At 35.2% G+C, this 13,306-nt stretch overlaps 1 protein-coding gene and 1 pseudogene across 1 annotated transcript; one reads left to right on the top strand and one right to left on the bottom strand.

The window, feature by feature from the left end:
* On the bottom strand, window positions 1–5,821 carry LOC129320307 (probable inactive receptor kinase At5g10020). Its single transcript, XM_054965694.1, has 3 exons — window positions 4,292–5,821; window positions 1,565–3,235; window positions 1–798 (listed from the first exon to the last, which is right to left on the bottom strand). The coding sequence occupies exons 1-3, from the start codon at window positions 5,229–5,231 to the stop codon at window positions 221–223; spliced, it is 3,189 nt and encodes a 1,062-aa protein (XP_054821669.1). The 5' UTR covers window positions 5,232–5,821; the 3' UTR covers window positions 1–220.
* A 318-nt stretch (window positions 5,822–6,139) lies between these two features.
* Window positions 6,140–6,236, top strand: LOC129321130 (U6 spliceosomal RNA; annotated as a pseudogene).
* Window positions 6,237–13,306: the final 7,070 nt, after the last annotated feature.

Raw genomic sequence — 13,306 nt, 5'->3', positions numbered from 1 at the left:
TTTTCAAATCAAACTCAAAGCACTGTCAATTAATCAATTGATCGATCGTCACTTTACAAGGAGAATGTAACAGCAAGAGGGGAGAAGAAAAGAATGTGATGATTATCCAAAATCAGATGGCTATAAACCAATTAAGGATAAGACGGATGAAATCAGAAAACAACAATGGGTCGAGGAACCAGAAAAAAATACTAATTCCCAGATGCATGTACAAAAAATTTCAAGCCGATACAGAACAAAGATCGTCAAATACTTGTCTGATATTAGGCCTCTCATTTACAGGGAGGATACACCTGAGAGATATTGCAAGCAATTCGTCCATCTCTCTGGAAGATTCTTCACCGCCTGCAATGTCTCTGTCAATACAGTCCATTACCCGTCCTTCTTGCTCACATAGTCTAACCCAATCTGTTAGATCAACAGCCCCAGCTTGCCCTGATATTATGTCGCCTGCACTTTTTCTCGTTAATAATTCCATCAAGATCACACCAAGTGCATACACGTCTGCCTTAAAAGACACGACTGGTTTACTAGCAGAGGCAAGTTCTGGAGCACGATATCCGAGTGCTCCGAGATTTAGTATCTGCTCTGAAATTCCGGCCAGCGTCATGAGGCGGTGCAGACCATAGTCAGTTAGACGTGCACTGTATTCAGGGCCTGCTAATAATATGTTTGTTGGTTTTAGATTTCCATGGGGAAGCCCCCGATCATGAAGGTATAGAAGACATTGAGCAACTTCAACAGCAACTCTTAATCTCTGGCTGAATGATAATGGTGAGTACCGCCGGGGTGTTGTCTCTGCAAAATTCATATTGATATTTACCCAAATATTTAAACCACAAAAAAAAGTGCATACATCCAAACACTCCTGCATGCACAATTTAAGGGTTCATTAAAAAACTTTCAGGGATTTATTATCTAGTGTATGGAAACAATTGCAATAGTGACTCTGGCTTGAGCATTTTTCAGATATTCCCCTTCCAAAGAGAATAAGGATTGAAAAAAAGACAGAGAGAAATGTGCCTTGACAAAAATGGAATTAGTAAATCGCAGACTGATTAAAGGATAGATTTTCTCAAAACATGAATCTAATCACACATAATGATATAATCTTCTGCCAAGATATTACCAGGGATCCTTTCATTACTTGGGTGATAAATCAAGAATTCATTGGGTGGTCATATGTGAAATTCTATCGGGTTGACCTCATTATATCAATATGTAATATCAAATTTATAGAAAGTGATACCATTTATAGTCATGAAAAGTGCAGCTTACCTCAAACTCCATATAAAAATGGAACCCAAAGTCTGATAAATGATTTATAACTAGGTGTGCTCATATACAAGTACAACGAAATGAAGCCCTTTCTAACATTTTCTTCAACTTTTGAACATGTCAGTATTACATTCTCATTTTTCTTCTTTGTTGAGCATTCAGAAGATTTTCGGGACACCAAAAGGGAAAAACCATCAACAGAAAAGTGCAGTACAGCGTAGATAGCTATACACGGCAGTGTAGACATTTCAAATAAAACAGTATTGAGAGGGAATTTAACAATTACCATAAAGATGTAAGGCCAAGCTGTCACCAGATATATAGTCAGCTAAAAGAAGCCTCTCTTGTTCCCTAGGCCCCCAATAGTATGCCCGCAACGGGGCAATGTTAGGATGCCTCATAGAACCAATCCTCTTAACTTCTCTAGCAAATTCCTTCTTGTGTTTGACCAATCCAACACGTAACCACTTTACAGTCAACATATGACCACTGTCTAGAGTAGCTTTGTATAAAGTACCATGGTTACTTCTGCCAAGAACTTCGGCTGGGGCTCGAGATAATTCCTCTGCAGTGAATGCCAGGGAAGAATCAAGAAAGTACAACTCTCCGGCCAGTCGATCTGGTGAATACACGTCCAACACAACTGATTTTTCATGTGCTTCTATAAAACGGGGAGAGGAAGATAATGGGGAACCAGGAGATGACTTCCTTCCAGATGATGTGGGAGGGTTATCCACCAAATCTGGATTTACAGAAGCTGAACCAGCCGCTCCCATTCCCTGAGCTAAGCCATGCTCAGTAATTTCAGATACAAACTCTGACTGCCCAGAGAGTGATCTTGAATTGGATGTCAGCAAGTGATCATTTGAAAAGCTCAATGAACTTGCTGGGGGCTGAGCATTTGGGTTGAACTTGAAGAGGGAAGGCCGTCCAAGTCCTCCTGATTTGATATCCCTTCCTGTATCTTGACCAGTGAACCCACTTCGGCCACGGAATTCTTTAAGTTGTGTTCTATGATAAGCCAAGAAAACGAAAACAATCATCACAGCAGCACCAACTGAAGCAAGAATAATGGCTATCTTGATATTTCCCTTTGAACTATGACGTTTCCCATGACCAGAAATATTATCAGGCACTGAAGCACCATTAATATAATTTGGTAAGATCAGCTTTTGATTTCCAGGGTGAAACGATGAAAGAGGAAACCTCCTCAAATTAACTGGAACATCACCAGATAAATCATTATTGGACACATTAAACACGTTCAAGTTGGATGAAAGCTTATCAGGAATTTGTCCCTTAAATTTATTGTTAGACAAATCAAGGTACTCCAAATTAACAAGTTTGCTCAATTCATTTGGCAGCTGTCCTGAAAAATCATTCCTGGCAAGATTCAACAGTTTGAGGCCACCCATCCTACTAATGTCAGAAGGTAAGATACCTTTTAAGGAGTTATTAGATAAATCAAGATATTCCATTGGCTGATAAGGTGTCATAATTATTAATTCACTTGCTCCTGAGTTTTCAAAAGGAATTGGCCCGGTAAAATGATTTCCAGAAAGATTCAGGCTTGTCAATGTTGTTGAACTAAATAAACTAGCAGGAATAGGGCCAGTAAGCTCATTCGAACTGAAATCAACCATGGTCAATTTAGAATAGGCCCCCAAATTAGGAGGCAAAGTTCCAACTAAAGAATTATTCCTGAGAGCAAGTGTGGTTAATCCCTCAAACTGACTTGTCAAGTTGGGAAATTTTCCCGACAGCCTGTTTGAACTCAGATCAAGAACCTCAAATGTGGCTTCCCAGTTCTGCATAACAGATACATCTCCAGATAACATATTCCTGCTTAAGTCCATCACAGTACATTTTCTCAAAGATCTTGGCAAAGCGCCTGATAAACCATTTGATGAAAGATTCAAAATGTTCAAAGATGTCGAGTTGATTGAAGGAATTAAACCTGCACATGTTAAATATAATGCATAAAACATTTGTAACAGAGCATTGGGGTATATTTCATCAAAAGACTTCATGAAATTTTCTTTGACAATTGTAAATGTAATTGGTGTTGAGAACGGTTAAATCAAAATAGACTAAGCTTTAGAGTTGCACCAAAAAAAAAAAAGCAAAGTTTCATTGTGCAAAGCAAATTACTGTGGTTTTCAGGGTCAGTGGAGCAGACAGATGCATTCCAGTACCTTATACAGCCATACCCAAAGCACAAAATAACCTCACATTGCAAGACGTCTAGTGCAAACAAACTGAAAGCATTCTAATTGCATTAGTTTGGTCCATCACATTGCAAGTTCACATGTTATTTACCCACCGTAGTCAAAGCCTTTCATTTTCCTTGAGCCTCCATTGCTTGCATAGGCTGCAACACACGGGCACCACAGGCATTTCTTTATTCAGTACACTGCTCCATCTCATCATTCATTTCTTCTCTACTTCCCACCTCTCCCCAGACCCTCTCTTCGTTTCTCTGTTCTAAGCTCGCTTCCTGTTGCATTGCTAATTGCTTCTATTATATAAATGGTAAAAAAATAATTTACATATTTCATTTCAAGTTAATTATTCCCTATCGATCCTCCTCACTCATAATGTTTACGGTACCTCAAAGAGATGTTGTCAAAAAGTTGCTAGATTCCCTTTATGCATCTTTTCTATACCTTACAATTCACATTACTGAAAATGCTTATGCTCGACTTTTACACTTCCTTTCTTATGGTATCAACACTCAAGTAGTACATAGCTTAAGATGCTTTTCACGAAATGAAATTAGCCTTGCTGAAAGAGACGGAACTATTCCATTCCAACTCCGCCTTGCTCATAACAAACTAAGAAGAACAGAGACAATATACAATACAGAGAACCAGATTATACCAAAAAGAATAAATTGATGGCCTGTACGCTGAATTGCATCCCAAACCCATTATAGCGTGGTTGCAAACAGGATAACAGGAAGACCAAAGAAATGAGTGAATCAGATACCAAAAGAGAAATTGAAATTACTTACCCGTAAACCCGTTGCCGCTAAGATCCAATTCTTCTATTGACATTGAAGTTTCTAACAACTCCTGCGGTATTGACCCAAATAATAGATTACTGTCAAGTCGCAAAACTCGAAGACTCGGCAATGACCCAAAAGAGGGAAGCTCGCCCCTGATCTGATTGTGACCCAAATCCAAAAGTTCCAAATTACGAAACAATGCAATTGAATCAGCCTCAAAGAACGGGCCATTTAATTCGTTGCAACTCAAATTCAGAAAATGGACCGTATTCGCCAAGCCAGAAACATTCTGCGCTCCAAGTGAGAGCCCCCCGTAGAAGTGATTAGAGCTCAAATCAAGATGCTCCACATTCCGCAATGCCGACAATACATCGCCAATATCACCCCAAAGCCCATTCGAACGCAAATCCAACACTCTCAGCTGCTGAAGATTATATATCCCGCCCGGAAACCCACCCTTGAAGATATTCTTAGACAAATTGAGGTAATTCAAACCCCAAAGGTCATTAATTCGAGCCGGGATCGGCCCGTAGAACTTGTTGTCGGAAAGATCCAAATGCTGCAAAGTGGTCAATGTCCCCAGTGCCGGCGGCAGCCGTCCAGTAAAGTCATTTCCGGAAAGACTGAGATTCCTTAGCATCTTGAGTTCAAGTAGAGTGTGAAATTTTAGCTCCCCTCCCAAACTGAGCCTATCAAGGACTACGGCGGTGACGTTGCCGGTTCCCTTGTCGCAGGTAACTCCAGCCCAAGAATGAGGACAGTCGTTGAGGTCGCTGAGGGAAGACAGCTTCCATGAGTCAAAAACTCTTCCAATCGGATCTCTTTCAATCCCTTTCTTAAATTCAAGCAAAGATCGGAGTTCAGCTTCCGAGGCAGAACCCAAGAAGAGCAGCGAAAGGAAGCAAAGGGAGAAAACCACAACAGAGAAGTTGGGTACGGAAGTCATTGGGGTCAATGGGCAAGCCACCTTAATGATTCATTTGGGTTTTTCTTTTCTTTGGGGGGGGGGGGGAGGGAGTTTTCGAAACCCTAGAAGCTCAACATTGGAAGAGAGCTAGAGAGAGTGAATGGAGTTGAAGAGAGAGAAAGAGAGTGCAGGTAAAGCCGAGCTAGGGTTTTATATGTGAGAGAGAGAGAGAGAAATCCGTTAAAAATGGCGGTTTGGTCAGGTGGGAGAGTGTTGGTTGGTGGGAGTGAGTAACTACAGTCTGTAAAGGACAAGTTCCTCGTTCTCTCCATTCATTCACTCACTCAGTCACAGACTCCCTACTCTGTTCTACTCTGTCTTCGTATTTGTATGAGAAGAAAGAGATGTAGTTTTAAACCTCTCTCTCTCTCTCTCTCTCTCTCTCTCTATACACGCAGCCCTACAAGCACATGCGCTTAACGTCTCTCCACGCCGTCATCTTGGCTGTACCCATAACCTCTTCTTGTTTTTCTCTCCAAAATGGGAAATTTCAGTTTTGCAATTACCCAGCCAATTTCGGATTTGAAATTACATAATAACAATAATCAGGTGTCTTTTTTGGGGGGCTTTTTTTTTTTTTTTTAGGGGGGGTGTTCGGGATTGGAATTGACGGGAGAGAAATAATGAAGGAAACGGCGTCAGGGAAGAGATGGGCTGTCTGGAATCGACAACCAGCGAAGATGCCGAACCAGAAAAGAGCATGTCTGGAAACGTACAAATGGGATACCATCATTTACCAATTCTGTTACTTGTTTTGACTGCAATCCCCCACACCCCCCATTGCTTCCTTCTCTTTCATATTCCATTTTCTTTTTTTTTTTTAATGCTTCATACTTCATATTCCATTTTTCATAACCGTACTCTCACCAAAGGTAATAAATAAAAGATTAAAGGAATTAGATGAAATTGGAACAATACAGAGAAGATTAGCAAGATCCCTATATAAAAACGACACGTACAAGTTGAGAAAGGTATGGATTTGGCTACCAATTATTTTTTCAAGAGTACTAAATAGTTTATACTATGAGGTAGTGTAAAACAAAATATTAACTTTAAAAAATGAAGCATTCAGCTTTTATTGTTAATTTTACTCAACGGATGTTAGATGGTGCCTACAAAATTAGACCGAAGACAACATGTGACACTCCACTTTTACATGAGTAAATATGCAAATTTAACTACAGACTATTTTCTACTATTTAGATGGTATAAAGAAAATTATCAACTATAAAAAAGATCATTCAGAAACTTTATGTGAATTTTGACTAAACATAATTTATTTTCAAGCTTATCGAACCTATAATGTGTTAATCTCTCCAAACTTATGGAACCCATATCTTTTTGCTCAAGAATAAGAGGTTTAAAAAGTTCTTATTTGAAGATATTCACAAAAACAATGCCAATAAAATAGAATAAGATGAGGGAGAATATAATGTTTTGTTTAAATTTCCGTGACAATTCAAGCAAAGTAACAGTTTAAATCAAGCTTCTCCCTTACTAGTAGCTTCGCAATTCAAACTGCTACTTTGCTTGGATTGCCACAAAGATTTAAACGAAACTCTTTCTTTTTCATCATCTTCTTCTATTTCATTGTCATCGTCCTCATAAATGTATTTAGATAAGAATTAATTTACATGTAATCTCTAGTGAATTACATGTAAATCAAACACACAGAAAGCATGCCCTTGTCAATCCCTTGGAATTACATAAAAATGACTATGGATTATATGTAAATTAATATTAAAAAAAATTTAAGAGCATGCTTGAGAAATAATTTACATGTAATCTCTAGTGGATGTAAATCAAACACATAGAGAGCATGCACCCATCAATCCCCTAAAATTATATGAAAACGATTATGAATTACATGAAAATTAATATGTGAAGAAACTTGCGAGCATGACTAAGGAATGATTTACATGCAGTCTCTAATGGATTACGTGTAAATCAAATAGACAAAGAGCACACCCCTATAAGTGCCCCTGAATTACATGAAAGCGACAACGGATTACATATAAATCAATATATGAAAAAATTCACAAGCATGCTTGAGGAATGACGTACATATAATATCTAGCGGATTACATATAAATCAAACACACAAAGAGTACACTATCATCAGTGCTCCAGAATTACATGAAAAGGACTAAGCCAGAAGTTTTATGCCCTAAACCAGATCTCTTGCACCCAAGTCAGAAGCTTTATGTAACATTTGGGAAAATTTAATTATGATTTATTGACGTAATGAGTATGACTAATGAGTTAATGAGGTTTGTGATAAGAGGGGCCTAATTGATGTAATTTATTATAATTTCAATCCTAGAAGTGGGCCCGGATCAATGGTGGGCCACCTGGACATAGAAAGAGGAGGAAAAGTGAAGGAATGCGCTCTGTATCACATGTCACAGCATGTGGTCAATTTGCCATGACGCACAAAGGCAAATTCAAAGGACAGCTTGCGTCGTGGCGCACGGCCAAAAATTTGATAAATCAGTTTCATGTCTGTTTAAAAATTCAAAAGACAAGAGAGGAAGAAAATGAAGAATACATTAAAGCTCTGCTAGGGCACGCACATTGGGATCTTTGAAAGCAATTTTAAGCTTCCTAATACCTGAGATAAGTGTGATGAGCTTTCTTTCTTCCCTTCTCCCTCACATTTATAGAGATTTAAGTTAAAATTTGAGTTGGAAAGTTGATTTTTTGTCCATAAAAGTTATGAGTCCAATTCTATTAGATAAAATAGATATAATGAGAGTTGTTTGTGATAGATAAACTCTACCTTAATGATTTTATCAAGAGTTTGTTGGGTATAGCCATCAATATGCAAAAATTACCATTAATGAGATAGTTGGGAGAGTTTAATATTCATTATTGATGGTTCAATGACTCATTAGTGGTAATGCGAGTCAATAGAATTTAGTAAACTTATTAGTTATTAATAGGTAGTGATTTATAAGATTGATAAAATAGATATGTAGAGTTTGGTATTGGTAAATCCTCAAAAATGAGATAATGATGGTATCCTTGTGTTATGAATGTAGTAAGATTCAATTTGGCACCATTCAAGCTCATGAAAAGCTTTAGAAGTTAGTATTATGAGGGATAAACCTTTGTCCTCTCAAAAGTTTGAGGTAACTAGGGGAAACCTAACTTTATATAGTTAAATATTAATTAGTTATAAATTGAAAATGGTGATTTAGATTATGATTTTTATTCAAACTATAAATGCAATTTTGACAAATGATAAACTTGTGAATGGTTTAATAAATAAAAAGCTTTTACATGCCACTCATTTATGATTTATGAATTTACTTATAGCATGTTATTGTGGGTGAAAAATTGTGATATGTAATGTGTTAAGCATGTAAAGTAATTAAGTATGAGTATGTGAATTTATATGCCATGAATTGATTGTTTTGAATGCATATTATGTGTAAAATATGCATAGCATGATCATTAGCAGGAGTTCGCTTAAGGAAAGGAGTAAATTAATTTAAATCCATACGGTACTGGCAGTGATTGTTAGAATCGAGAATTTACCTTAGCATCTATCGTTGAAATCGAGAGATAGCTCAAGTCTCATGTTTGATTCGAAACTGTTTCAGTTGTTTTATGAGAGACTCGAACCTAACTAGTCTCCACCGATTCATGAGGAGGTTAGATTAGGGGTACGACACCTTATGGTTATTAGTATTAGGGAAAATCGGATTACATTAATGAGTGAGTTAACCCTAGCCCTATAGCTCCTCACAAGTGGAGGGCTAAGTTAGTCCGTGAAGGATGTAGCCATGTAATAATTACCAATTTCATGTCGGAGGTAACATGAGGATATAAATTTGGCATTGATCATACATTTAAATTCAACCATATAATTATTAGTATTATGGTCTGGTAAGTGTTAGGGATACATGGTTGGTATTATTGCAACCCCAAGATTATACGTTGATATTATGTGGATATGAATATGTGCCTTGGGCCTAGTCACATGGTTATTGATATTATGAACCGTGGCTAAGCCTATCATATGTATTGTGTTTATGTATTTTTATCTATTTACATCTATTTACAATTAATATGCAATTGTATAAATTAGGTAAAACTTGATTACTAAGTGGTTATATTCACCCCTCAATTCTTAATATTTGTAGGGCCTAGCTTATCGGATCCAATTCGAGAAAAGCATTCTGAGGCATAAGATTGTGGTAAAATCCTACTTTCATGCCTCTTTACTCTGTTTTTGTATATTAATATTGTATAATTGTCAAATAGGATCACATGTCATTATTTTATACTATTTACATTACTATAAAGTACAACTTGTGTATTTTATGCTTTGAGTTAGTGAGTTTTGGTTGTAAACCCATGAATAGGGCCAAAATATTTATGCAAATAGAAACATGTGTATTTTGAATGATTTAAAATAAAAATGATGATTTTGTGCATGAATTTTCTCTCTCTTGTGTTTTGTGAATTTAGGGTTGAGTAGTGATTTTGAGAAATATATGTTTTTAGTTGTATATAGTGCATTGCATGGATTTGCTAGAGTCCATTGAGTGTGGTTAGATGGTCAGTATAGGCTTTTAGCACTTATAGTTGAGTTGGACACCAAAGTTGTGTGTTTTTTTTTGTGAAAAGTAGTAAAAATGAATTTTAGTGTTCATCTTTTTGTAGAAAAGAAATTTGAGTGTGAAACCTATACTATTAGCTAGAGTTAGGAAAAAGTTCCGTATAGACACTGAAACCACCTTAATCAGAAGTTGGATAGAGATTTGGGACGCGTTTGAAGCTTTCTCCCTATGCTGTCATTTTGACAACTAATATCTATCAAATTCCTATAATGTGCCACGGCGCATGACATAAAGGTAAGTGAGCTGCGGCACATGGGTCATTTTTTGCACAAAATACAGTTTTGAGTTTTGAAACTCATTATTTTAAGTCCCATATGATTTTTTAAAACTTTAATTTGAGTATTTTAGATTTTTTGTTTGAGATTGAAAATTAAATTTTAGGATTCCATTATAAGTGATTTGAGAATTTTTCTCATTTATGTAATCTTACAATTTAGGTAATCCTTTAAGGATTAATTTCTTGATTACCTTGATTATGGAGTTTATTGTGGTTTAGTAAGGAAGACTTTACATTTTGCATCTAAGCCATACCCCTTGCACCTAAGCCATACCTCTTGTACCCAAACAAAAACCCTTGCACCCTAAGCCAAAATCCTTACACCCTTTAATTTTGACACCCCCAAATCAAAAAATATATCATGAGGAGTAAAAATAACATTATGCTCATGTTAAACTACATCATACACTATACAAGAAACAAATAAGGCAATACTCACAATAATTTTCATCTTGTTTGAGTATCATGCATTGTATAGCAAGCCATATTAACCTATAAATAACGCAGATGTAACAACGTAACATGGAGGACAACTAAATTGTTCCTTAAAAAAAAGGTAAATGTGAAGAGGAAGAATGAACGAAAAAAATTCAATGAAACAATAGTAATTCTGTTAGGTTTGGTTTGTCTTTTTATTAAATATAATCAAAATGATAAATAAAGACCATATGGCATCTCAAATAAAAAAAATACCACGGGGATAAAAACAACATCAGGCCTGTGTTAAACTACATTCTACCGTATACAAAAAAATAAATAAGAGAGATGGTCAAAAAATATACTTTAAAATACAATCACATTTTCATTCAATCTTCCAAAAGAATCCCTTAATGAACATTTGAATTATAATATGCATGTAAGAGTTTCTTAACTTAAACTTTTTTCCCCCAATCTTTAGCCAAAACTTTATGCTTTACTGCATCTAAAATATTATGCTTGAGATAAAAATTAAGAGTCATCACAAGTAGGTCATTCAAGCATTAATATACAATACCTATAAAATTAAAACTAGTAATTCAAAAGATTATTAAATAGGCCATTTCAATTTACAATTGTCTTGTGAGAAATCTAGATTCCTTATGACAACTACATAGGGTGATTTAATACTATAACAAGTTTTCCTTTTATCATACAGATAACAAAGAAAACATATTAAAGACAAAATCATAATATAAAGCACACCAACATTAATCTAATACCATAAGGCTGACATGCCAATCATAAGGTAATGATTAAAATTACAAACATGAATAAATAAAAGAGATGACAAACTCAAGATACTATTGATACTTGAAACATAAATTTTTAGAAGTTCATTATAAAATTCTGAATATTTACATGATTTCATTATGATGTTAGGAATGATTTAGTCAAGTAGATCATGGTCAAGTATTTCATTTATATTATATCTATTGTAAAATAAAGTGATTCTAGACAAAATGATTGCATTTTGTATGTATATGACAAAATGAAAAGCTCACATATATTTCAAAACAAGTCATTTGAAATATACTACAAATTTATTTGAATAAACAATATCAACAAAAACATACGTATTGCACTTTTATAGTTCTTGTACAATTCCTCCATTTCAACAGCAACATTAAAAGGTAGAGATCCTGCTTTTGCTTCTTTCTTGATTCTCAACAGAAGTTGTATAAAAATACAAGAAACATTTAACAGCAAAACAACTTTGTAGGATTTGATGTAAAAACTATACTAGAAAATAAGAGTATCATAAGAACTAAAATTTTACATAAAATATGCCTCAAACATAAAATATGCCTCAAAGTGCTAAATTTTATACATGAATATATTTAATAATCAGACTATGCCTTAAAGTGCTAAATTTTGTACATGAATATATTTAATAATCAGACCATTCTTCCAATCTTTACATAATATATTAGAATATTTTTTAGTTTCTAAATCATTATCTTGAACTTCATATTGTAAAGCAATCTTTATTGTGTAATTTGCTTTTAATTTTGCTCCAGACAATAAAAACATGTGTCAATTATATCAAAAATAGATTATTTACAATTATATCAGAAATAGATGGTTTACAATTATATCTTGATTGTAGAACCAATTAAGAACCATAATTTAAACCATAGGAAGACTAAGCAACAAAGAATAATGCTATGAAAAAAGTGGCCGATAATTGCACAATGATATTTATGAAATTGTGAAACTATGAAGCAAGATGGTTATATCAGGATCCCAGAAATAAATGGCGAAACAACAAAATGAGTTGAAACAAGAAGAAGAACTAGAAACACTTTCCAAATGTCCTTCACGTAACCAAGAAAAGGAAAATTGTTGTAAAATCTCAATAAATGGCTTATATTTAACGTCACTTGTAAAAGCAAAAAATATACTCCCATGTGATGAATTGACCAAAATAACATGGATAAAGAAAAAGCATCTCTACTTCACAAAAATTCTTATCCACTCTCAATCATACAAACATCTGCCAGTCCCACCTTCCCATCCACAGGAATTACAACAACTAATTAAATTTAATCTTTTATGGCATATGTGATGTGTGGTACCACTTGTATTAACATCTCAAAAACTCAATAAACTACTTCTCATCCATACAATACGAGTATGCAAGCAACATATAATAGCAATTTCTTTTGAAGATGTTCTCAATTTTGTTGAAGATGGTTTATTTTGGGGTTTAACATTTATTTAGTGAGACATTTACAACTAATTATATGGAAACAATATAATTACAAACATATTGAATTCCATCTCGCAAAATGTACAGGCATATTCACGATTCATAAGTTTGAGTGTTGCTTCCTTGTGCCCAAACTTGTTCCAATTATAGTTCTTACTCTAAGTTAGATTCTTCCAAAAAAATCTTGGCATCAAAATTTGAGTTCACAAAATTAGAATAAGATGAAGAATTGACAAAGCATCAAATAAAGGGAGGCCTCCAGCTCTTAAAAAAACCCATCCTACGGAAGCTTAACGTTGGATAGAGGTTAATGATGAGGCAGAGATGTTGAATTGGCAGAGAAGCATGATCAATGGTCGTCGAAGGGAGACTGGAGTGAAATGGAATGGGGGAAAACACAATGAGAATGAAAAATGGGCAAACTTAATGAAAATGAAGAGAACACAAACTATGGAGTTGG

The sequence above is a fragment of the Prosopis cineraria genome, unplaced genomic scaffold (genome assembly GCF_029017545.1).
Source record: "Prosopis cineraria cultivar Desert tree isolate PC_DT_omini unplaced genomic scaffold, ASM2901754v1 PC9, whole genome shotgun sequence".
Classification (NCBI taxonomy): Eukaryota; Viridiplantae; Streptophyta; class Magnoliopsida; order Fabales; family Fabaceae; genus Prosopis; species Prosopis cineraria.
The sequence above is the reverse complement of the archived record's forward strand: the minus strand, read 5'-3'. Positions and strand labels throughout refer to the sequence as shown.

Excerpts from the sequence above, each read along its gene's own strand:
- LOC129320307 (XM_054965694.1), bottom strand. The coding sequence starts at position 5,231 with ATGACTTCCGTACCCAACTTCTCTGTTGTGGTTTTCTCCCTTTGCTTC. Across the intron at positions 3,236-4,291 it reads TAGCGGCAACGGGTTTACGG|GTTTAATTCCTTCAATCAAC; the intron begins GTAAGTAATTTC and ends TAACATGTGCAG. Across the intron at positions 799-1,564 it reads CTTGGCCTTACATCTTTATG|AGACAACACCCCGGCGGTAC; the intron begins GTAATTGTTAAA and ends TGAATTTTGCAG.